The sequence below is a fragment of the Pan troglodytes genome, chromosome 2 (assembly GCF_028858775.2).
Source record: "Pan troglodytes isolate AG18354 chromosome 2, NHGRI_mPanTro3-v2.0_pri, whole genome shotgun sequence".
Lineage (NCBI taxonomy): Eukaryota > Metazoa > Chordata > Mammalia > Primates > Hominidae > Pan > Pan troglodytes.
The window spans coordinates 117,372,802-117,399,103 of NC_086015.1; the positions used below are offsets into that span (position 1 = coordinate 117,372,802).

General features: G+C 39.8%; 2 protein-coding genes across 18 annotated transcripts in view; one reads left to right on the plus strand and one right to left on the minus strand.

Moving 5' to 3' along the window:
• CCDC191 (coiled-coil domain containing 191) overlaps positions 1–8,672 on the minus strand; it is a 91,883-nt gene extending 83,211 nt beyond the window's left edge. For 2 of the 9 annotated variants that reach the window (XM_009446177.4, XM_016941687.3), the window contains exons 1-2: positions 8,401–8,535; positions 6,188–6,226 (exon numbers count right to left, since the gene is read on the minus strand). Coding sequence is in view for 6 of the 9 variants with exons in the window: in XM_009446178.5 (XP_009444453.2) it covers positions 8,401–8,605 (205 nt within the window). In the remaining 3 variants the exon portion in view is untranslated. Of the gene's footprint in view, positions 1–1,352; positions 6,227–8,400 lie in introns of all 9 variants that reach the window. The other 7 variants (XM_516659.6, XM_009446176.5, XM_063807017.1 and 4 more) reach the window with 7 other exon arrangements.
• Positions 8,673–8,685: 13 nt separating this feature from the next.
• QTRT2 (queuine tRNA-ribosyltransferase accessory subunit 2) overlaps positions 8,686–26,302 on the plus strand; it is a 31,621-nt gene continuing 14,004 nt past the window's right edge. The window contains exons 1-6 of one of the 9 annotated variants that reach the window (XM_001159495.6): positions 8,686–8,888; positions 9,023–9,130; positions 17,244–17,464; positions 18,235–18,290; positions 19,994–20,070; positions 22,634–22,846. In XM_001159495.6, the coding sequence (XP_001159495.2) occupies positions 17,265–17,464; positions 18,235–18,290; positions 19,994–20,070; positions 22,634–22,846 (546 nt within the window). In that variant the 5' untranslated portion in view covers positions 8,686–8,888; positions 9,023–9,130; positions 17,244–17,264. The remainder of the gene's footprint in view (positions 8,889–9,022; positions 9,131–17,243; positions 17,465–18,234; positions 18,291–19,993; positions 20,071–22,633; positions 22,847–26,302) is intronic. The other 8 variants (XM_009446180.5, XM_516660.7, XM_063807022.1 and 5 more) reach the window with 8 other exon arrangements.

Sequence of the window (26,302 nt, forward strand, 5' to 3'; positions counted from 1 at the left end):
CATGCCTGTAATCATAGCACTTTGGAAGGCCAAAATGGGAGGAGTGCCTAAGCTCAGGAGTTTGAGACCAGCCTGGGGCACTTAGTGAGACTCCAACTCTAGTTAAAAAATAAAAAATTAGCCAGGTGTGGTTGTGCACACCTATAATCCTAGCTACTTCAGAGGCTGAGACGGGAGGAATCGCTTGAGCCCAGAGGGTTGGGACCACAGTGAGCTGTGTTCATGCCACTGCACTCCTGCCTGGGTGACAAAGTGAGACTGTGTCTCAAAATAAATAAATTTAATTAAATAAATTTTAAAGCTGGGCACGGTGGCTCATGCTGTAATCCCAACACTTTGGGAGGCCGAGGCGGGTGGATCACTTGAGGTCGGGAGTTCAAGACCAGCCTGGCCAACACGGTGAAACCCTGTATCCACTAAAAATACAAAAATTAGCCGGGTGTGGTGGCACGTGCCTGTAATCTCAGCTACTTGGGCAGCTGAGGCATAAGAATCACTTGAACCCGGGAGGCAAAGGTTGCAGTGAGCCGAGATTGTGCCACTGTACTCCAGCTCGAGTGACAGAGCGAGACTCAGTCTCAAAAGAAAAAAATGTTAAAACTTATTTTATAACTTAACCCCTAACTTCCCCCTCCCAGAAACCTGCTTTCTCCCATGATTGCTGTGTTTCTTCCAACTCAGATAGTGACAACTACATTCCTCAGGATGAAAACTTTGGCGTCCTTAATCCAATCTATCTCTCTCTTTCTCACCCCACATATAATTGATCAGGACATCTGTTGACTCTATCTTTAAAATATATACAGAATCTGACCCCTTTCCATCACCTCCATTGCTACCATGTTGGTCCAAGGCACAACAATTTCCTGACAGGTTTTCTGGAATAGCCTCTCACCACAGCAGTGAATGACTCCTTTAAAATGAAAGCCACATAATGTATGTCACAACTCCACTCAAAAGCCTTCAGTGGCTTCTGATCTCAATCAGAATTAATGTCAAAGTCCTTATAATGCGCTTCCAGGTCCTGCCACGCAGCCCTTTGTGAGCTTTCCAAGACTCTCGCTAATCTTCCCTTTGCTCGTTCTACTTCAGCCTCACGGACCTCCTTGCTTGTTCCTCCTCAGATATGCTCAGTGTGTTGCCAGCTTAGGGCCTTTGTACTTGCTTATCCTCTGCCTGAACTGCTCTCCTACAGATACCCATAGGCATCCTTCCCTCACCTCCTGAAGCCTTTGCTCAAATGTCACCTTCCCAGTAAGGCCTTCTTTGACTACCCTATATGAAACTGTAAACACTCTCCTCCAGCTCTCCTTCTCCCCGTCCTCTGCTCTGATTGTCTCTATAGTACTTACCATCTTATCGTATATTTAATCACTTATTGTCTCCCTCAGGTAGAATGTTGGCAGGAATTCTTATCTTCTTCTCAAGGAGAACCTGGCACCAAGAACAGTGCTTGGCACTCAACAGGTGCCCAATAAATATTTGTTAAAGGAATGAATACATGAAAACTTTATTCAGAAAAGCTGTACTTTCCGATATTTATATTGTCACCTGACCTATTCTGAAAATGACTTTTCCTCCTGTCCTTTATGGAAAGACTGGTGGAACCTCTGCCAAAACTTGCCACGGGCTTTTCCATCCAAATTCTTGTGCGTTTCATACATTAGCTTTAAGTCAGACAGAAGCAGAGGAATAAAGCTGAAAAGTGAAGGGTAATTTGAAAAAGATGTAGAAAACAGAACATACAGGCAAAGACATGAGCCAGAAGAAAACATGATCTCATTAGAGTTAGAGTCAAGAAAATGTCATTCATTCCTTATGAAGTCACTTGGTAGAGACCTATTTTCCCATATTATTTCTGATAGCCTCTGATGCATGCAAGTTTATGTTGGTAGCATGTCATGTATTAGATTCATGGTTGGTACATGGTCTTTCCTTTAGGCTCTTAAATTCTGAGACAGACAGATGAATTTTTCATATACTGTATGTGTTTGTATATGCACATATGTAAATAATGTACAAATAAATTGATCAACTTTAGTGTTTTAAAAACCCACAAACAAAAAATTAACAACAAAAACAGATTCGTAGACTTGACTTAGTTCCTCAGGCCTTGAGTGAAAGAAATAATTATGTATTATCTGTCATCCTACCTGAGTTGGAATTTGTACAGGTTCTTAACAGAGGAGGGTAGAGAGGTTGGGAGAGAAGAGGAGAAAGACTGAAGGATAAAGAAGGATAGAGCATGGTACTGACAAGGAAATAAAGACAAATGTTTGCTTGGCTCTAACAAGGCAAGTGTTTGGGATATCACTTAAAATGAAGATTTGAGGAGAAAGAACTACTGGATGATACTAAGGACTATACATAATCTCTATATTTGTTTGTGTTAAAACATTACATCCTTAATATTTTTTTTCAAAATAAATATGTAAGACATAGGAGAGAGCTACCCTATATTTAAGTAAAACATTTTGGCAATTTAACAACTTATTCTTTCAGCAAGTTCTGATTGAAGGCTAGCTCTGTTCCCAGCACTGGAGTGGGCATTAAGTGGAAACAAAAGTAAAAGTTTCTGTTCTTAAAAAGCTCACTTTTTTTGTTTGTTTTTGGTTTCCTATATCATGTGTGCAATAAACAACTCAAGGACAGTTCTGAAGCAATGCAGGGTGATTTAAGAAAAACTGAACACCTTCAAAAGTGTATCATAGTAACTATGTTATATATAAACATATTACTTGTAAAGGAACTATCTCGTTATTCCCACGATCTTATAAATGCTCAATATGTGTTCCTTGTGTCCCACAGCAGACATCAATCCCATGGTCCACTACAGATCCTTTGTAGCCTATCAACATGGATGGCAGAGACAGCAGTTACAATGTCATCCTTCATTTCCTCAAAACCAGTGGATACAAACATGAGCTTCTTGACATACTGCATGCTCATATATAATAAATAGTTCTGTGAGTAATAAATTTTTGAAGCTACCCATTCTTTTTTAATCACTTTGTACAAAAGCAAACGCTTGAGGCTGTATCTGTGTATATAAATGCCAAAATAATTCTAGGTGAAAGAGTAGTACAAGATGGGATTAGGAGGTGGAGGTAGGTAAGGGGGATTTGTCCACTTAGAGAGGCATCTCAAGTTGAGCTGCAAGGGAAGGATCTGGATTGGCCTCTCAGAGAGGAGGAGTATTCCAGGCTGAGGGATCAACATGAGTCAAAGCAAAAGGAACACCTGTCTGATGGAGGGGAAAGGAGACTGGCTTGACGGGAGTCATGGAGGATCAGTATAGGGACTGCTACAGATAAATTGATATAGGTTGACTGCTAGAGGGTTGTCAATATTCATCTGGAATTTATAGAGTTTCGTCTGATGGCACATAGAATAACTGATGATTGGAGAGTAGGGAAATGATTTGATTAAAATGTTTAGAAAGCTCAATCAAGTTACAGAATGCCCTGGAGTAAGATGAGTCAGTCCATCTCATCAAGATGAGGATAAATTGTAAATCATGGTGGACTGTTGCATTTTGGGTGAGTTGCTGCAGGACTCACAGTTTTATCCAACCATCTACCTGATTCTAGGTGATTTCAATGTCCCTGAAGATGAATCACCAACATCTCAGCCTTGAGGTTTGGTTGTTCATCTGTATTCCAACAGCTTTCCCCTCAATTCCACTTCAGCAATCTACTGACATGGTGACCCCGAACCATGTCACAAAGCATGGTTCACAACATTTTCCATTGCTCAAACCAAACTGATAACCCCTTCTCCAACATCAACCTCTGATCCATCTCCCTGTTTCATTCTCCCTACTCCTATGACACTGATGTTGGACCTAACCAAGTCTTCTAGTCACTGTACACCTCCCTCTTCTAACTTGAGTCCTTGAAAGGGTTCCTTCCTTTCCTACTCAGTGTGGATATGCAGCTACTATCTTACTGCATCCTCAAACCCCTTGTTCCTTGGCTGTTCCAGAGAAAACCTCCAAGTCTGGATCAATCTGATCTACCAATTTTTAGTACCATAAAATATTATGGGCCAGGCATGGTGGCTCACGCCTGTAATCCCAGCACTTTGGGAGGCTGAGCCCAGCGGATTGCTTGAGCCCAGGAGTTTGAGACTAGCCTGGGCAACATAGTGAAACCCCATCTCAATTTAAAATATATATTTAAAAATTAATTATGGTTAACTGCTTCAGCCATGTCCCCAGTGCCACTGAGAAATCTTCCTTTTCTGTTCTGAAGAGAGGCCTTTCTCAATTTTTACTATACTCCATACCCTTTCCATATATTCTGCCCTTCTTTCACATAAAGAGGTCTCAGCTGATTTTGAAAGGGTGGTCCACTCAAGTGGACTTTGAAGTCTTAGGTCCAGAGGTTATAACTGTTTAGGGTATACCCAGAGTTAGCAATGAAATAAGAAAAGAAGACAGAGAAGTGAACAAGGAAGTATTAGAAGCAGCAGGAAAAAAACAGTTACAAAAAGACCATGGAGGAGAGGATTTCTAGAATAAAGCAGTGGTAACTATGTCAATGTAACCTGAAAAAGTTTGAGGACTATCAAAAGACTACTGGATTTGGTCAGGAAGTCATTTATGACAACAGTTTCTGTGGAATGGTAAGAAATCAGCACACAGGAGAATAACTGTGGACACAAGAGGACAAGAAAAATACAAAGGCAAGGAGTCCAGGTTATGTATCCAAAACATTAGATAAGAAAAAGAAATCGTTCAGGAATCAGAATAGATTACAGGATCAAATAAAGACTTATTGATTTTTTTCAAGACAGGAGATTTGATGACATAATGGAGACAGAGCCAATGCAGAAATGTTAGAGGAATGATAAAAGATGATAAAAATTGAGTCAAGCTGGCTGAAAACTATACGAAAACGGACAATGTCACAGACAAATCAGAGCAAAATTTTATCTTCCTGTTTTAGTTAAATCTTTGCCTCTGAAGAGATGGTAACTAACTGTGTGACTAAGCCCTGCAGGGACTTGGCACTGGGACTCTCAACACTCACATGCAAGCTAGTCTTACTAGATAGAGGAGTGGCCTTCCTAGAGACTAGCATTCATGATGGTAGATCCACTTTAGTCGTCATCTAAGTTAGGCTTTCTGCAGTAGCCAGGAAGCTTCCCCTGACCCCATTTAAATTAGTGCCTCTCACCACATACTTCCATTACATCTTTAATTCTCTCATGAGCTTTAGGTAAGTTGTTTATTCTCCACTGGACTGTAAACCCTGGGAGGGCAGGGACTGTACCTGCTCTGTTTTAGCTCCAACACCCAACACAGTGGGCTAGTACTTAGTAGGCACTCAAATACCAGCTGAATAAATAAATGGTTAAAAATTATTACATCTGGCCTAGGATCTATTGCATCTATCTGGGATCTGGTGCTCATGATGCATGTCAATTTAGATCTTCAAAATACTGTCAGAATGGTCTTTTCCCAGGAAAATGCTGCATGATTTTGAAACGTGGTACACGATGAATTGAATATGGCAAGTTGCCAAACTGACACGCAGAAGCACACACCTGAAATGATTTAATGGCACTTTCAAATTAAATGGTATTCAGACTCAAAAATACGTATCTCAGGCCTGGAAGAGATGTCAGAGGTTATCTAACACAATCTCCCCTTCACTGAATCCTCAAACATATTGTTCATTAGCCTAACATTAAGTGACCAGTTAGAGTCCATTAAAATAGCTTCAGTGGTAGAAAACACATCTCTATAAGAACACCCAGTCCACTTTTGGATGGACTAGTCATTAGAAAATTCTTATTTGTGATGCACACGTAGTTTTCACCCATTAGTCCCTATGTCATTGTAACTACAGTGCAGTCTTTCCAACATCTGAGGAAGGCCACCATATCCTCTCCCAAGGCTTCTTTTCACAACTCCTTTAATCCTCTTCATGTGATACTCATGGCATTTGAAACGATGTCTACACACCTGTTTTCTTGTCATTCCTACTTAAATGGTATCATGAGAGGCAACAGAATTATGAAAAAAAATACTAAAAAGTATAAAATTAAGGCAACTTACATAGTCACATGGGAATAAAAATAGCAGAGTATGTGCAAAGTGGAGATCTATTCATATTTCTTTTTCATCTGATTATGCTTGACTCTTAATTCTCTTTTTATTCTAAATTTGAAATATCCTTACCTTTATCCAGTGTTCCACATTGTCAGGACCAAAAGCAGGCTGTAGATAACATATATAGGATATCAATATGCAGCAATATCTTTATCAACTTTGCCATTTAAATCTATCCTTCTGACTAAAGCATATGGAACAGTGTCCTTTATTATTGCCCCAAAGCATTTCATTAGAAAGTTCAGCATGATTAGCAATAAAAGACACAGAATAGCAGTATGAGGAGAAAACATGAAGCCTTCCTGGGACACTGATTGTTTTTATTTCTTGTCTAGGCCCACCTTGATATTGTGATTTAATTGGTCTGGGATAGGACCCTGGCACTGCTGTTTTTTTAAACCTCCTTAGGGTTAAGAGTCAAGATATAGAAATGCTAAATATAAAGCTACTCATTAAAAAAAAAAAGCACTGATTAGCCAGATTATCCAAGTAATCTTTAGCTTAAAGAAGGGTGTGTTCCTCTCCTTACTCCTTTCATAAGTAGCCTGTAGCAAGAGGCTTTCTCATCTTACCTAGATCAGGGATCTTGTTTGGCCCAATAAAAACTGAAGGTTAATCAATCTGACTTCTACTGTTTTACAAAGCAGAAAATATAAATTTCCACCCAGATCAGTCAGGTATTAATCTGAAATTAGAAGTAAAACTATCAGGACATTTCCTTTCTTCAACCTCTGAAACTCCCAGAAGCTTGCAGAATTTCCTCTAATAGTCACTTAACAAATAGAGTTATCTTCTTCACTAAAAATTCAGGTGTGTTTTTAAAATAAGGGGATATCCTGATGATTTGTCATTGGAGCACTAAATCTCTTTTGGTTTGGCGTTCCCAGTTCATGAATTGCTTCTTACTCAAATATGCTCTTTAAAATAATAATAATAACAATAAAATAAGGGGATATCTAAACTAGCATACTGACACATGGAGGTGGGAAAAATATAATACTCTTTCACTTACCTAACACTTTACCTTCAAAGCATCTTACTGATAACTAATTAACGCAGCTGTACTGCTTAATAATTTTGTCACTGCAACAAAGAAAGAGCTGATCTAATTAAAACACAACTGAACTTGAAGAAGCCCTATGTTTTTACCTTTTTTTCTCTAGGCAGTAATAATGAGCACTAGCAGCAAAAATCCTTCCTTTTGGAGTCCTAAGAAATTATTCTAAATTTTTACCTTTCATCATCAAGTCCATATCCATAACCTATTTTGGATCCAATACATTATGCAACTGATGTATTGAAATAGCAGCAGCCTCAGTTTCCAAGTCTCCCTGATGCTCCAGTCTGTGCCCTCTAGTATCTAGGGCAACATATTTGTCATGTGGAATATGTCCAATGCATTTAGCTGGTAAATTTAGAATAAATCGCAAGAACAATCGCCTGGGGCCCTCACAAAGGCCACATACATCTACAGAATATTATTTAGGAAAGTATAACTTAAGGGTGAAAACAGCTGGTGAAACTGCTCTGTGGCTGAAATCTGAGAAGCTTCTCCATTTTAGTACTCTCATTCAGATTTTAAGCATCTTTTTGGGGACTGTTAAAAAGGTAGTCTGTGGAAAGCACACATGGTGCAACTGTGACTTTGCACATGTCACATATGTTTCAAGTTTAAAATGGGGTTATCATTTTTTTCTTATCTTCAGGTGCTAATGCATCCAAATGGATACGGAGAGAATCTATTTTTTGAAAGTTGGTTGAATTTAGAAATTCCTATGTGAATCAAGTATTAATGTATTCAATATCCATTTGCACTCCTGAGTTTATTTAGATACTTTACGTAAAAGTGAAGGGGCAGGAATACAGGCAGGGTATTTAATGTGAAGCTCTCTCCCGTTAATAAAGATCAATTACCCCAAGATTTGCAAAAAAAAAAGAGAGAAAAAGAAAGAAATGTGCGAGAAGTTTCCTAAAATTTAAGGTAGTGGGAACGGAGTTTGCAAACTCCTTTCACCCCGATGGGCATTAGCAGACACCTCCGGTTTTAGAAAAGCGTTACAAACAGTTCTTCCACGATGCTGCCCACCAAAGCCGTAATGTGCCCAGACCCCAGAGCTCCTAGAGCATTTCACTCAGGGCAATGCTGGCTTTGGGGCGGTCAAGGCAGGGGCGTGTCAGCTAAGGATGAAGAGGCAGGAAGCACAGAGGGGCCGCGACTGGCTTCCTGACTGCGCCGCGCCTTGGGAAAGTCCCCGCCCTCCAAAGCTCTCGATTGGGATCACCTTGGGACTCGGCTTCCTTGTGAACCGTTTCCAGCGATTCAGCCCCATCCTTTTCCTTGAGAAGGACCTTCCCTGAGGCGCCAGGAGCATTTTCCACGTTCGAGCCCGAACCTCGGCCAAAGCTGCAACAACCGCCCTTCTGCCCGGGCTGCTTCCGGGTCACGCTGGGAATTGTAGTTCCTCCGCCCGCAAGGAAAGCAGGCATAGGACACCGTCGAACCACCACTCCCACGAGGCTCTGCGCAGGCCGCTCGCGTTGGCTCAGTTACCATAGCAACGGCAGAGGTCCCTCGCTCTTGCCGTCATCAAGGCTCGCTTGAATGTCGGCTTTGCTTTTTTTCTGGCGCCCAGTGATGACGCAGTACTCCCTGATTGGCTCTGCACTGGAGGCAGTGATTTTGGGGCAGAGAATTTTGCAACACGTGGTAGTGAACTGTGAGGAGTTTGAGGGGTCTGAAGACTGAAGGAGTCGAATGGTTTGTTGGCAGGTAAGTGCCCCTTTGCCCTGCTGGTGTGGGAGCTGCTAGAGATGGATGAGTCACGTCGCGTCCAGACGCTTCCTGGTTGTGTTGCAGTAACGGTGATTGTACTCCCGCCATGTCTCCTCTGCTTCCCTTTTCAGGGTGTCCTGGTGGATTGGTTTCTGTAAGTTCAGATTCTCAAAAATCGTGTGAGCGTCGCCGACACCTCTGAGATAAAAGGGCCCCTTTCGACTAGCCTCTGCTGAAAGGTAGAGTTTTCAGGAAGTTTTTATTCCGAACTGCCCATGGGAGGGTGGGACCGTCTTCAATCTCTGAGCCAGGTGCCTAGGGAGGTCTGGGGCCATGGAGATGGCCCATGGAGCAAAGATAAATCCAGGCTTATTGGCTTAGCCGAGGTGTTTCCAGAGACAGCCCATTTAGGGGTGATAAATGGGCTTATAAAGCAGAGTAAAGATTTAGAACAGGAGTTTTGAATTCAACTACTTTGTGGCTATATGACCCTAGGCAACTTGTTTAATAACTCAGAGACCCTGTTTTCTCATGCAAAATGGGGACGATAATACCTGAATCACTGGAGTGTTGTAATGATTAAAAATAAATGTATGTGAAGCATTCTGCCAGGAAATGTAAACTAAAGTTGATTTGAAATTGGTGAAAATGAAGTTAGGGAAGCTATGCCCTCGGACTGTTGCAGCGATCCTAGGACCAGCTCTGTAACTGGTCTGTCTGAAAGGCGGTTGAATAAATTGTGCTCATACAAACTATGCAGTACCACGAAGTAGTTTTTTTCAAAAGGGTAAGTTAGCTTTATGTCTCTTCTTCAGGAAAGACGTCTAATGTTTATTCTTGAGAGAAAAGCAAATTGCAGAGAAGTGCATATATTATAGTATAATATGTTTCCATTTTTGTAAAAGCAAACCCTGACCAAAACACTCCCTCCCATATGCAAGTATGTTTAAATATTTGTATGAGAATGGAGAAAGATTGCAGAGACTGGGAGGATGGATTAGAGGCGGGAGGGAGAAAGGGAAAAGAAGAAGAACACTATAGCAAAATGGAAACTAAGATTATAATGTGCTTGTGTACCAGACGGAACTTCTAATAAGCTCCCAGCCTATTAGAGTACAGCGCTGAAAACTAGACTTCAATAATTAAAGTCCTTGCTCTGCCACTTACCAGCTGGGGATTTTATCAGCCTCAGTTTATCATACATAAAATGCAGATAATAATGGTATCTATATTATGCATTTGATATGAGGATTAATGGAGTGAATATATAAAGAACAGTGCTTAATACATAGTAAATACCCGATAAATGTTAGTTGCTATTATTGTCTTTCTATATGTGAAATTAATTTAACTTTTATTGTGATTACTGACATTTGGAATTCTACCATCTTATTTTGTGTTTTCTATTTCTTTTTTTGGTCTCTTTTCCTTTCTTGCCTTTTATTAGGTTAATTCATTTTTCTTTATCTTCCCACTTCCCTCTCCAGTGAGTTTGGAAATTATGCATTCTGTCATTAATCGTTTAACAGTTACTTCTGAATTTTTAACACACATACTCAACAAAGTTTAACGTCGTCGTTACCTCTTTCCCCCTACCAAATGGTGTAACGATTTCCGAATGCCTTGGAAAAATCTTCATTTACTGTTTTCTAGAATTGTAGCGTTCTTCATTTCTTTTTTTTGAGACGGCATCTTGCTTTGTTACCCAGGCTGGACTGCAGTGGCATGATTTTGGTTCACTGCAACCTCTGCCACCTGGGTTCAAGTGATTCTCCTGTCTCAGCCTCCGGAGTAGCTGGGATTACAGGCATGTGCTGCCACACCTGGCTGATTTTTGTGTTTTTAGTAGAGACGGTTTCACCATGTTGGCCAGGCTGGTCTCGAACTCCTGACCTTAGGTGATCCTCCCACTTCGGACTCCCAGAGTGCTGGGATTACAGGCGTGAGCCACCGTGCCCGGCCAGCGTTCTTCATTTCTGTGTGTCATTTCTGAGTCAGCTCAATGCACCACATTGTTTAAAAGTCCTTCAGTCATTTTTCTATGCATATACTGTGATTATAGAAAGTGTACATGTGTGGGAGAGAGGGGTAAGAGATGCTGATGTGTACTTATATATACAGCTTTCCTTTCACAAAAAATATGACCATCTTTTGCCTTAGGAAATTTTGGACATTTCCATGGCAGTATGTAGAGAATCCAGCTAGGAAACATTTAAAAATCCCTTCTCTCCTGATAAATGAAGAGTGGAGGTGGTGGGTCGCACTGGAAGTGTTAGGACAGGTACGGTGTTGCCAGAAGTGCAGGGAATCTTTGTTAGTCCTTGTAAAGGTACAGATCCACTGACAGCCTGTCATTTGTCTTTACACTCTTAAGGGTTTTTCCTTAAGACTTTCTCAGGAATGCCTTCTGTGACACCAGAAATATTAGAGCAGACCCACAACAAGTGAAAAGGGAAGGGATCATGATAAAGGCAAATAAAAACTAGTTAATATTTTGGAGACTGTTGATCTGTTTCTTGAACTTTCCTTGGGAAAAAAGGAAATAATCAGTCTCAAAGCATGTTTTTAAAAATATGTACATGGATATGTGTATGTGTGTGTACTATTTTATTACTTCATAGTAACAATTTATTGTATTTGAGCCTCTAGAAAAGAAGTGTAATTATAAAAAACATTTACCATAACCTGAACAATGAATGAAGAAAGGAAGACTTGGTTCTTCTAGCTCTGGACAAAATTCCATTTTTTAAAAAAAAATTGATTTCCAGCTGAAGTATAGTACATCTCTGATGTTTTCCTCAGATTTTAAAATATTTGCATTCATCCCCACAAAACAGAATCACTGACCATGGCAGTTTATTTTAATACTTTTTCTTAAACCCAGTCATCTGCTTTTGCTTCCATATTTTTCTCTTTGGTAACATGTTGAGTTACTGTGATTGGGTGGAACTTTTATGAAGCCCCAAACAGCAGAAGTGAGTATGTAGCACCAAAATCGTTCACTGTAGAGAAAGCCAAGTAGGTATTTCTCTCCAGCTGGCTGAGTGGGTTCAGTATTCTAAGCTGAGGATTTTGAATTTCATCTTTAAAGTTATTTGGGATTAAAGCATTATATCACAGGAGAGCCCATCTCTGCCTCTAAGAACATGGTGGCCAATGTCCTTTAGAGTTACAAAGGACCTCTAATTACAGACTTTCAGTTAAGAATCAAGAAAGTTGTTTCTTCAGTTGAGGAAAGAGTGGGAAGGGGAGATGAGAGGGAAGGGGAGATGAGAAAGAAGAGAGAAGATGCCTTCAGGACTGAGTGGATGATTAATCACACTTGAGACTCGTTTGTTAAAAGATGGGAACTTCTAGAATATGTTCATTCTTTCCTTACACAAGGATGAAACTAAGAAGTCTTTGAGAGTAAGGTAAGTCTTGGAAGCCAATGGTCTGGGCTTCCAGGTCTGGCTGCCTTTATACTCTTAGAGAATCCTTGTGTCCAACCTTGGAGAATCTGAGATTGGTTGTTTGGTCATCTTCACTTATCTGTGGGGAATATGTTCCAAGACCCCTTGTGGATGCTGGAAACTGCAAATGGTTCCAAACCCCAGATAGGTAGGTAGGTAGGTAGGTAGGTAGGTAGGTAGGTAGGTAGATAGATAGATAGATAGATAGATAGATAGATAGGATAGATTAGATAGATAGATTAGATAGATCCAAACCCTAAATAGATAGACAGACAGTATGATGTTTCCTATCTATACATACCTATAATAAAGTTTAATTTATTAATTAGGCACAGTAGTAGATGTTAGTCACTCGGCAAACAGTCTTTTTTCTTTTCCTAGTTGGAGAACTTTAACCTTTTCTCATAAGGGATCACTTTATGGCTCCCCTTTGGCATATCCGTATTGCCAGCATCACAACTCTTGTGCTGTGGGGCCAGTCGTAAGTAAAATAAGGGTAACTTGAACATAAGCACTGCAATACAGTGACAGTTGATCTGATCAATGTGACAGCTCCTAAGTAACTAAGGGGCGAGTGGCGTCTACAGTATGAAGATGCTGGGCAAAGGGATGATTCACGTCCTGGGTGGAACAGAGCAAAATGGCGAGAGATTTCATTATGCTACTCAGAATGGCATGCAATTTCAAACTTATGTTTATTTCAGGAATTTTCCGTTTAATATGTTTGGACCTCGGATGTCCATGGGTAACTGAAACTGGAAAGCAGAACTGTGAATGGGGGTACTGTGTTAAGAGAACCGATGGGTTTCCTTTTAGTTGCCTTTATGTACCTTATTCTTCCCATTCTGATTCTATGCTTGCATGGCATATTTGGCTTCATGTATTGCATTCTATAGGGCAAACATGCCACTGACTGATCCACTTTGCTTTTTTCAATTCTCAGAGTAAATAATTGTGCATACTGATTTTATTGTTTAGTCTCTGAGGTTGATAGGTTTGAGCCTGACCCTGAGTGATGGCTCTGTGCTGGGTATATAGAAAAGATCAGGCTCAGCTTACCAGGCAGAAGCCTAAATCCCTTACCAGTGGCCAGCCAGCCCTCCAAGTAGTACAAGACTGTAAGGCACTGGAGGGAGCAGCAGCAGGTGGCTAATCTTTGAGCCCCTGTGTAATTCTATTGGCACAGGTTAAAGAACTTGACAGCTGCTTTCTTTTATCTCTTTTCTTTCTCTTTCTTTTCTTCTTCTTTGTTTTTAAGACAGGATCTCCCTCTGTTGCCCAGGCTGGAGTGCCAGTGGCGTGATCATGGCTCACTGCAGTCTCTGCCTCCCTGGCTTAAGGGATCTTCCTACCTCAGATTCCCAAGTAGCTAGGACTACAGGTGCATGCCACCATTCCTGGCTAGTTTTTGTATTTTTTGTAGAGACAGGGTTTCATTGTGTTGCCCAGGCTGCTCTTGAACTCCTGGGCTCAAGCGATCTGCCCACCTCGGCCTCCCAAACTGCTGGAATTACAGGCGTGAGCCAATGTGCCCAACCAAAGCCACTTTCTTTTTATGACTTTCCACAGTGTGTTCTAGGGGAAAAAAACAAAAAGATGTTTCATAGATTTCACATATACTTTTGAAAAATCTTGTTATTTTAAGTGGCCGTGGTATGCTGCAGGATATTCTAAAAAAAAAAAAAAAAAAAAAATCTGAATGCATCTCCTAGCATGTTAAATTTACTCTCACATAAAAGCCATAATTGGATGGGTGCAGTGGCTCACGCCTGTAATCCCAACACTTTGGGAGGTCAAGGCAGGAGGATCACTTGAGCGCAGGAGTTTGAGACCAGCCTGGGCAACGTAGTGAGACTCCATCTCTCCAAAAAAAGTTTTTTAATTAGTTAGGTGCAGTGGTTGGGCACCTGTGGTCTCAGCTCTTAGGAGGCTGAGGTGGGAAGGTTACTTGAGCCTGGGATGTCAAGGCTACAGTAAGCCGTGATTACACCACTGCACTCCAGCCTGGGCAATAGAGTGAGACCTTGTCTCAAAAAAAAAAAAAAAAAAAAAAAAAAGAATAAAAAGAGTACAGGCCTTTTGCAGGAGGCCCAGGTTCTAGACAAGCCTATGACTAAGCAGGCCTAGTCTCAGACTGATTACAATAAAATGGCAGAAGGGGTGATGTGGTGATGAGGAATTCCCAGGTAGGGGTCTCTGGTAGTAATGGAACTCTATAAACTATTTTCAGTATTTCTAAAGTCTAATGGTAATTATACAATACTGGGATATTAAGCACAGTTTTACTAAAGCAATGGGGTTTGTTGTTTTTACCTGGAATTGAGTTAACACAACATGGAAAAGCAGATTATCTCATGCTTGTCAGAAGCTTTGGTTGTCAGTCATTTGTGTCATTTATTAATAAACTGGAGAAACGAGAGCATAAATTTGATGAGGAGAGATAATAAAAGTAACATTCTAGAATCCTATACTTCATTTTTCAAACGTATTAGTTTTACCCAATGAAGGTTCTTCGTGCCTTTATATGAATTTAATTTAAAAAACACTGTTCATGTGTGTACATTTAAACTCTTTACATACTTTACACAGCTCAGATGAGAGAGTATTTTTGGAGTAAGATAGAATTTTTGGAGGAGCCAGCAAGTTCTTGTCTCTAGCCCTTTCTGAAATAGCTTCAGGCAACACAGTTTCTTCCGTTCTCAGACGTATGTGATAGTAGGAAATGCGTAAGTTACTGCAGCATTTAAAAATTCTGGTCCGTTTAATTTTCATTAGTTCTTATTTATGTTTCAAGAAATCTAGTGTTCCATATTGGTTGATTTCAATATTCAGTCAGAACAACAGGTGTTGATTCATGAAGCTTTGAAGTACATTTCTCATCTTTGTGCTTCCCCCTGCTTCAATTCTCCAGAGCTACTTAGATTACAAATGCTGTCTTAAATTTCACATTAGAACTCTGTTGGTTTAAAATATAAAATACATTTTTATCACTTGAAATCAGTATTATCTGATAAATAAATAAATATTATGATTCTTTTATATTTTCTACAGTATGCTTTTATTAGCTTATAAGTATAGTTTTACAGTTTTTTTAATGAACCTTCTTGTTTTAGCAGTTTTAATGTGTAACAATAGGGTATGTAAAAAAATAGCTTTTATACTATTTATTAAAATATAACCTTTTTTTCCTTACCAGTCTCCACTTATGTGGGTTCTAATGACACTTATTTGTATGTTTCTATCTTTGTGATAACTTGAAATAATGATCTTATAGTTATAGAAAATTGACCAGGCTTTCATCAAACACTTATATTAGTTTTTATAATTTGTGTTTAGCATAAAATCTCTTCTTAGACCATATAGAAAGTAGTTATTCTTTTTTTTTAAGAAAGTAGTTATTCTTATGTCTAAGATTCTAATGACAAAGATGGCTATTTTATTTAAATTTAAGAATTTATGTCTCCTAAAAAAAAGTAATGTTTTTATTCTTGAATATATTTAACTAATGATAGATATGTCTTATTTATTTGGTGACATTTTAACAATGGTTGACTTTCAGAGTATGGTATGCTATAATGCTTAAGAAAATGGGATCTGGCCGGGCACAGTGGCTCATGCTTGTTACCCCAGCACTTTGGGAGGCTGAGGTGGGTGGATCACCTGAGGTCAGGAGTTCGAGACCAGCCTGGCCAACATGGTGAAACCCCATTTCTACTACAAATACAAAAATCAGCTGGGCATGGCGGCACACACCTGTAATCTCAACTACTTGGGAGGCTGAGGCAGGAGAATCTCTTGAACCCGAGAAGCAGAGGTTACAGTGAGCTGAGATCGCGCCACTGCACTCCAGCCTGGGTGACAGAGCGAGATTCTGTGTCCAAAAAAAAATGAAAGAGAGAAAAGAAAAGAAAATTGGATCCTCTCTGATAGCTCGTTTGTCAACTAATAAAACTGGGCCTGGCCCAGTTTTTAAGAATTCCAGAAGATATGGTACTTGCTGTAGAGATGTAATGAACTATTTGTAAAATGTTGGTATGTCTGGTGACATTTAGCCGATGATGTGTGTGCTTATCAAGTTCTGTAGTGCATTTTAAAAGTGGAACCCAGTATTTTGCTTCACTGAATACTAAATCATTTAGGAGCACCCAACAAGTAATTGATAATGTTTTCTGATTTTTTTCCCCTGTATATCTATAGAAGTTAGAAAGTGTATCTTTATTTTTTTCTTTAAACACATATTAGTCTTTCCCAGTTATAAAAGTAATGACACATTGCTTATGGATTGCGTGTATGCTCCACACAGTTTCTCACTTCTGTTTGGATACCATGTAAGAACAAATTGGGAAATAATCTGACCTCAGAGATCTGTTTATGTTTTGACATTTATTTTTCCATATATTTTCATAAACACCAGGATGCTGTTTTCTTCACTTAACAGCATTATTAGGAAAAAATTGCTATATTGCTTAGCATTCCCTCAAATTGGAGAAAGAAAAAAATGGATTATATCAATAATCAGTATGGCCTAAGCAGTGTTACTGTTCTCTGTATACATTTTCAAGGCTGAGAGAGCCTTGGCTTCATGGCATTCTTTCCATGATTAGTCTTTTTAATTCTGTTCTTTCATTTGTTTGGTTTTCATCAGCTCAGACAAAAATTCCATGACTAAATTTAAAATTAGTTGATGCCAATATGTGGTTCTGGGACCTTAGGGAAGATGTCTTATTCTCTTTATGTCTTTTCCCATTCCCCCGTTCCTGATATCTGTGAAAATGTTTAGACTGGAAGCAGTAATAAGCATGCTATCATTCATTTTCCTGAAGATTTTTTTTTTTTGCAAAATGCTTGGACTTTAGATGTTGTGAAGCTCCTTCTATACTTAATGCTCTTTTCTTGACAGGACCTAGAAGAATCCCTTAGGATGAAGCTGAGTCTTACCAAGGTAGTTAATGGCTGTCGCCTAGGAAAAATAAAAAACCTGGGCAAAACAGGGGACCACACCATGGATATTCCAGGCTGCCTTCTGTATACCAAGACTGGCTCCGCCCCACACCTCACCCATCACACGCTGCATAATATCCACGGGGTTCCTGCCATGGCTCAGCTTACGCTGTCATCCCTGTAAGTGTTAGAACCAATGATTCAAGTATCAACTGTGGCAGCAGCTTAGTTACCTTAGGTGCAAAAAAGAGAAATTTTTTTTGTTGTTCATATATATAATTTGTCGATTTTCATAATGAAATCAGAAGAGAGGTTTCAGATATTATACATCTTCTGGCCCTAATCTGGAAGCCACAGGCCAGACCTATATGTTAGATCTGCGTCACTTTTCCTCCAAACCTACAGTCCCATACTGCCATATCGCCACTGCTCCCAGGAGTGACAGGGCGGGGAATGCTCTGTGAGAGCTGCATTTGGAGTTCAGGAGCTGTTATCATGCACCAGCCTCAAAGTTTTTTCTGCCTTTGCACATATACTTGCTAATACTACTTTATGGAAACAGAACTAAAGTTAGATCATTTTGTGTAATGTATATACTGACTTTATACTTAATTGAAAAGCCTACTATATGACCAATTAACATAATAGTCTGCAGTATTGTGTTAACAACAGAGATTTTAAAGGGGCAAGAGAAGGAAGAAAATTCAAGTATTCTGAAGTAGTTGATCTTTGCCAGTTTCACATCTCACAGAACCACTAGCAAGTTGAAGGCCTTCGTTCTGGCTAATGAACCTAGCCTAATTAGTTAGAACTCTTGAATAATGGTGTAATTCAAGACAGCATTTACCATGATGTAACTTATTTGGGTGAGGAGAAGAGGGCTCCAGTTGTACAGAGTATTTACAGAATGGCACATTATTATGTTATGTATTTTTCTGTTTTGCTTACAGAGCAGAACATCATGAAGTCTTGACAGAATATAAAGAAGGAGTTGGAAAGTTTATAGGTAAAAATTAAGTTACTTATATGTGCCTTGTGATGTGTTAATTTGGAGTTTGGAGGTGCTGTTACCTCTTTGATCTTTCATTCATATGTTTATTTATTCGTAAATTTAATAAGTATTATTTGAACATCTAAGAGCCAGGCATTGGCAAGTCAAGATTGAATAGGAAACAGTTGCTGCTCTCATGGAATTTGGAGCCTAGCTGGGATAAAGATAGAGAATTCTAGTAAAAATTGTGGTTACTGCTTTACAGGATTAGGGATATGTATGGATATCATGACAGGCCAGAGGGCGGAGCATATAACCTGCTCTAGGGTATATGTGCAAGATGGTCAGAATAAAAAACGGATTTTTTTTTTGTTTATGCCTCTGTAAAAACCCAGAGAAATGATTCTTGAGAGAGAAGTTGAGGGGCATTTTAGCTGGGTCAAGGAAGAGTAAAAGTTACCCAGGTTAGGAGTGGGAGCCCAGACAGGTGTGGGGCAGATGCTGCAGGCACTGAGTATCTGACTCGGCGGTGAGAACTTGCATGGGGCATTCGTGAGCTCCAAAGTAGTCTCATCATGCTTGAACCTCAAACATGCAGGGGAGGATGAAGCGTTTGTATATGGCTGTATTCTGATATGTTAATATTATCCTTTATTCCAGAAATAAGATTTTATATGCAGATGTATGCATCTATTTATTTATAGGAAAAGCTTAGCAGTGACAGCTAGAACATCAGTTCTTCTATACACCGCTTTCTCCTAACGCTTTTTCTGGTATCTAGGACTCACTTGAATGAAAATCCTGTTTCCATTGGTTATTCAGTCTTCTGCTTCTGAGAGCAGCTGCATGATGTCCTGTTGGTTATCACAAAGCCCTGTATTTTAGTAGAGGAATTTATGGAATATCATTCTCCTTGACCTGAGCCCAATTTTAATAACCAGCTTTAAAGTATACAAGCATATAATTAAATGAAAATAGCTAATGTAGGCTTTCTAGAGATAATTGTAATAATTGAAATTATGGAAAATAAAGTGAAAAAACTGCAGAGGTTTTACACTTGCTTTTTTTTCACTGGAATCCTATTTTATTTTCCTTAACGAAAATGTGGGCTAGCATATGATATTTAAGCACATGGTTTACTAAACTTTTTTTGCATTTTTTTAAAAAATGATTGTCTTTTTGACTGAAGAACTTAAGAAACTGTCATCGTGAATCAATGAAACTTACTAAGAATGGGATCCATTTGCAGCATCCTATAGCTTCTCTAAAATTCTGCCCCTAGGGACCCATGATATTATTGAGATTTATTATTAGTGAGATCACTTTGTGGCCATATCATTTTATCTTTGCGGTAGCTAGTTCCCCTTGGATGGTACCTGGAATAAGCATATTTGATAGTAAATTCTTTAAGTAAAGTCAAATGAGATCAACATGTCACTAAATACTTTCATCGTATATTGTGCTTTAAGATACATCTTTCCTTTGTAGCAGCTCAGTACCTATTTATTAGACGTGAAGCTTTATATTTCTTTCTTTAGATTAGTAATCTTTTTATACATATTGATAGGCCTTCTCTAATTCCAAGTTCAGATACAACCTATTGACAGTGTTTAGAGTTGCTTTGTTCAGCAGTACACATTGCGAAGCTGTTCCCTGCTATAATACAGTGTCATTGTTGATGTAAGCACTTTCAAGGGTTCTTTTTTGTGTTTATACAGGCATGCCAGAATCACTCTTGTACTGCTCCCTGCACGATCCAGTCAGCCCCTGCCCAGCTGGTTATGTAACAAACAAGGTGTGTTTTCAGAAGGGTCTCCAAGGCTGCAGCTTTGTCCCAGGAAGTCAGCCTATGGTGTATCCCTCAGATGCTCAGATCCCGCTGTCTGGGATGATCCCTTATACCTTTTCCTTATTTCGATAATTATAGTGGGATGGGATGGTTTATAAGACTTAGAGTAGGGCTGCCTAAGGATGAGGTTAAGATGAAGAACACTGTATCCTCAGCATTTTCATTGTTGCAAAAAAATTTGAGGGTAGAGGAGGGTCAAATACATGCCAAAAAAAGAAATTGCTATGATAGGGGAAAACAATAGTCTTTCGGCGCCATGCTTTGTTGGATTTTTAACAACTTCAGGAAGAGTGGGGAAAGTTGCTGATGAGTATTATCACATGTATAACTATATATAGTAGAACCTCAATATAATACTGTCTGCTGGGTCTACAGCCAGAGATTTTGTCTAGTGAAGAACAGTATCAAAAGCACCTCATTAAAAGTGTTCAGCTGAGAGGTGGCCCCATTGGCATTATCCCTGAGGACAGCATTCTGGCAAAGCTTCAGTGTGTACTGCTACTTTACAAACGCAAATACTTTTCCTGCACTCACTTTATTAATGTCAGCAATATTTATTAATTGTGCCCCTCAGAACACTGTTTTTACTCATTCTCCTGTTTTAAGTTTCTATTTATTTTGTAGTTTGAATTCTAGAGAAAATACTTTGGCTGGGTATGGTGGCTCATGCATGTAATCCCAGCACTTTGGTAGGCCAAGGTGGGTAGATGGCTTGAGCCTCAGGAGTTCGAGATCAGCCTGTCCAACATGGCAAAACCCCATCTCTACTACAGATACAAAAATTAGCCAGGTGTGGTGGCACACGCCTGTAATCCCAGCTACTTGGGAGGTGGAGGCAAGAGAATCACTTGAACCTGGGAGGCAGAGGTGGCAGTGAGCCAAAGTCGCACCAGTGCATTGCATTCTAGCCTGGGTGACAGAGCGAGACTCTGTCTCAAAAAAAAAAAAAAAAAAAATACTTTGACTTCCCATTTTCTACCCAAATTGTAAGGGAGAGAGGAATCACTTAACCAGTAATTCTGATGCCTTAGTATAAAATAAAACGACTATATGTTGGCCTGCCATCTATGTCCTTGTTGATCTGAGAAGAGGGATCTGTAGGGTAACCAAAGATAGAATTTTTTTTCCTTTTTTTTAACTTTTATTTTTGTTTCGGGGGTACGTGTAAACATTGTTACATAGGTAAATTTGTGTCATGGGGGTTTGTTGTACAGATTATTTCATCACCGAGGTATTAAGCCTAGTACCCAATAGTTACCTTTTATCCTTCTCTCCCTCCTTTCACCCTTCACTCACAAGTAGACCCCAGTGTCTGTTGTTCCCTTCTTTGTATCCATGTGTTCTCATCATTTAGCCCCCACTTATAAGTGAGAACATGTGGTATTTGATTTTCTGTTCCTGCATTTGTTTGCTAGGGACAATGGCCTCCAGTTCCATCTATGTTCCTGCAAAAGACGTGACCTCATTCTTTTTTATGGCTGCATAATATCCCATGGTATATATGTACCACATTTTCTTTATCCAATCTATCATTGATGGACATTTAGGTTGATTGCATGTCTTTGCTATTGTGAATAGTGCTGCAATGTACATTTGCATGCATGTATCCTCATGGCGGAATGATTTATATTGCTCTGGGTATATGCCCAGTAACGGGATTGCTGGGTTGAATGGTAGTTTTGCTTTTAGCTCAAAGATAGAATGTTACTAATATATATTCTCTTGAACTAGGAGATTTAAGTCTTTAATTCTATATCTAACTCAGTCTAGTAAACACTAGATATTAAAAATGTATAGGGCCCTAGACTGTGCTTTTGGGATACATACATGAATTGGGATACTCTAGTCAGACAAATAAAGAATGGTGTAATAAGTGCTATCATTTCTATAAAGAAATAAATACAAATTGATGTAAGAGCATAGAGGAGTGAGTGATCGATATGTCCAGGAAGTTTGGAGATCAGATTAATATGTGAACTCAGTGTCTCAATGGACACATAGTATTTTGCCAGGCAAAGAAGTAGAAGTTCCAACACCTAGAAATAATAAATACTTGAGGTGATGGATACTTAAATACTCTGACATGATTATTACACTTGCCCTATATGTAAGATGTCTCACATGTACCCCATAACATTATACAAATATGTATCAATAAAGTTAAAAAGAAATACGGAACTGTCAGTCAAAAGGAACAGTGTGATCAAAGTCTGTGGTATATTCAGGAACAGCAAGGGTTAGGTAGGGGTGGGGCAGGCGGGATAGGGGAGAGCAGAAGATGTTAGAAAAGTATAACAAAGAATTCTTGGCGGGTAGCTCAAAAGTTGTCTTATATGACCATTGAAGGATTATCTGTAAGCTATAAGATCCTATTACCCACCATGTCTGGATATTGAATTGTCACCATCTCTGCAGTTGTAAAGAAGAATTATTGCTTTATCATTTTAATTATTTTATTTTTATTTGCATTTTACTCTTGCTAATTCCTCATGATTTTGCTCCGTGGCAGTCTGTGTCTGTGTGGAGTGTTGCAGGACGAGTGGAAATGACTGTTTCCAAGTTCATGGCAATTCAGAAGGCCCTTCAGCCAGACTGGTTCCAGTGCCTCTCCGATGGAGAAGTATCTTGTAAGGAAGCAACTTCCATAAAAAGGGTCAGAAAGTCTGTTGACCGATCACTTCTTTTCTTGGATAACTGTCTGCGGCTGCAGGAAGAGTCAGAGGTAAGGCTGTGCCACTAACCACTCCTTTCTCTTGACACTCTTGCCTCCCTTACATTCTGTGATACCACCTTTTCTGTTCTTCCTCCTACTGCTGTGCTCCTCACTTCTTTGTCTATTTTACTCTCTATTTTTATTTTCTTTTTGAACCTTAAGTATTATTGTTCTCTAGGTTTCTATCTTAGGTTTCTCTTTTCATCCCTTTCTATATGTTGTCCCTGGGCAGCCTTCCCTTAGTTTTAATTGCTGAATAATTCTTAAATTGTATGTACTATCAAGATTATTCTACTTAGCTTCAGAATTATGTAATTACTGGGCTATAGGTAGGTTATGTCGCTAGAATATCCCTCAAACTCAGAAGTGACCGGATTCATCATTTTATCTCCACAAACCTGTTCTTGCTTTTGCTCTTCCTCAATACTTTATCTCCATTTATGGCATCCACCAAGCTCCTCAGCCCAGAAATTTGAGCTTTTCTTTTTCTTTTTTGAGTCTCACTCTTGCCCAGGCTGGAGTGCAGTGGTGCTATCTCAGCTCGCTGTAACCTCTGCCTCCCAGGTTCAAGGGATTCTGCAGCCTCAGCCTCCCGTATAGCTGGTATTACAGGCATGCACCATCACACCCGGCTAATTTTTGTATTTTTAGTAGAGACCGGGTTTCACCATGTTGGCCAGGCTGGTCTCGAACTTTTGACCTTAGATTATCTGCCCGCCTCTGCCTCCCAAAGTGCTGGGATTACAGGCTTGAGCCACTGTGCCTGGCTAAGAAATTTGAGCTTTTCAAGACTCCTTTTTTTCATTCACATTTAATATCCCACTGTTCACTCTTCCTTGATTCCATTTGCCTAAATATGTCTAGAATCTTCCCCTCCTTATTGCCACCTTAAGCCGTAACTGCATCATCTCTTACATATGTAATTACCTTTGAATTCTTCTCTCTGCCTCCATTCTCATTTTTATCCAATCCATCTTTCAGCCCTGTTATCCAAAAGATCTTTGTAAAGCACAAACAAGAGCTCCTTGCCCACTTCCCTAAAAGAATTTAATGACTCTCCACTTCAACTCTTACATGGCATGGACAGCCTGCTGTGATGTGGCCTCTACCTACTCCTCCAGCTCACTGTGGGCTACTTTTTCCTGTGACTTGCACTCTGACCTTTCTGAGTTGCTTGGAATTCCTTGAGGCATTAGCTTGTTTCATTCTGTACACGGATTTCCTTCTGGACTGTTTCTTGTTTCTGCTTTTCTTATCTCTAGCTATATTCCCTCTTTTGTTTCCACATCAGGCTCATTTCGTTCCATGTATCATTCATTTTTTTTTTTTTCTTTTGAGACAGTCTCACTCTATTGCTCAGCCTATCAGGCTAGAGTGCAGTGGGGCAGTCTTGGCTCACTGCAACCTCCAACTCCAGGTTCAAGCAATTCTCCTGCCTCAGCCTCCAAGTAGCTGGGATTACAGGCATGCGCCACCGTGCCTGGCTAATTTTTGTATTTTTAGCTGAGACGAGGTTTCACCATGTTGGTCAGACTGGTCTTGAACTCCTGATCTCAGGTGATCCACCCACCTTGGCCTCCCGAAGTGCCATGTGTCATTCTGTAGAACTGGTTCCTGATAGTTCCAGGGAATTCAATTAATTCTTTGCTACCCCTTTAATTAGTATGTAGCTGTATTTTAGCCCCAATCATATTGTATTTCAATGATTTCTTTATGCGTTTGTCTTCATTAAACTGTGGCCTCTTTAAGCTCAATTTCTGTGTATAAGTTGGGTATCTTCATCATGCAGCAGAATGCCTTCCCTGTCTTATTCACTGGTTCCTCTTATTCTGAATGCCCTTCAATATTGAAGCTCTCCAAGATTCGTTTGTTGGCTTGCTTTTCTTCTCCATATATTACCTGGGTTAGGGATGGCGAATGGGTTTCATCTGACATATTGTAAGCCCTCAGTAAATGTTTGCTGATGGTGAATGGTTATGATGGGGTGAAGATGAAGCTGTAGTGGTAAATCAGGGATACTGATAGCAGAGTTAATTAAGTTGGAAAAGGATTCAGAGAACAGTAGAGATGAGGGAACAGAAGATAGTGATCAGAGGATAGAATTTTAATATCTGAGATCATGTATGTGGAGTAATCCTGAGCGATGATCACATCCCACTATGGCAAGCACATTGAGTTTGAGGAACATCATTATATTGAATTTAGCAATAAAAATATAATTTGGCTAATAAAGTTAATATAAATGAAATAATTAGAGGAAACATAGTTATTCTGAATAGAATTCACAGTATATGTAACAGGAGTTTGCTGTGGGGACATTGCTGTGTGTCTGGGCAGTTAGTGTTGGTGGCTTGCTAGTAATTGTTTTGAGCCAGTCATTATCCTTGTAGGACTAGTAATGTTTGGGTAAGTAGAAAGCAGGACAGGGAGTGTGACAAAGATGATTATTAGAAAGGTCAGATGAGCCTCAAGTCCCTCATCTGTGTTGTTGCAGTCAGCCTCATCATTTCATATTACTTCTGCATATTTGTGGGGGTTTTTTTGTTTTGTTTTGTTTTGTTTTTTTGAGATGGAGTTTTGTTCTTGTCGCCCAGGCTGGAGTACAGCGGTGCGATCTCAGCTCACTGCAACCTCTGCTTCCCAGGTTCAAGCGATTCTCCTGCGTCAACTTCCTCAGTAGCTAAGACTACAGGCACACGCCACCACACCCGGCTAATTTCTGTATTTTTTGGTAGAGATGGGGTTTCACTGTGTTGGCCAGGCTGGTCTTGAACCCCTGACCTTTTCATTCGCCTGCCTCAGCCTCCCAGAATGCTGGGATTATAGATGGGAGTCACCGCGCCCGGCCTTACTTATGCATATTTTTTGGTCAAACGTGTAGTCCCTCTCCATACCCTTTATTATTGTCTTGACATGATTATTAATAGTGCCCCCCCATTCTTCCATTTTAGATAATAAATTATATGATCGTGCTTCTTACACCCAGGAAAGGGAGTTTCCGAATAGTCATGCTAGTCGTATAAGCAGGCAGGCCTATGTAACTCTCTGCTTTGTGTATCTGCATACATCTTTTCCCATGATTCCCTCCCTGTCTTATTGACTGGCTCCTCTTATTCTGAATGCCCTTCAATATTGAAGCTCTCCAAGATTCGGTTTTTGGCTTTCTTTTCTTCTCCATATATTACCTGGGTTAGGGATGGCGAATGGTTTCAACCGAGGTGGTCGGGTGCAGCAAGAAGAGAGTCATCTGTTAGTCACATCTGCTGTGGAATCAGGAGTAGAGAGTGGTAGCATCATGCCAAGTGTCTGCCATTCTAGCCTGGGCAATCATGTTTGTATCACACATAGCCTTATCTTTAGGTTCATTTAGGTTCAGTGGCTGAATTAAGATTGCCATTTGGACATCCTGCTGATTCCTCAAATTCAGAACACACAGAACAGAGTAATCATCTTGCTTCATCCACT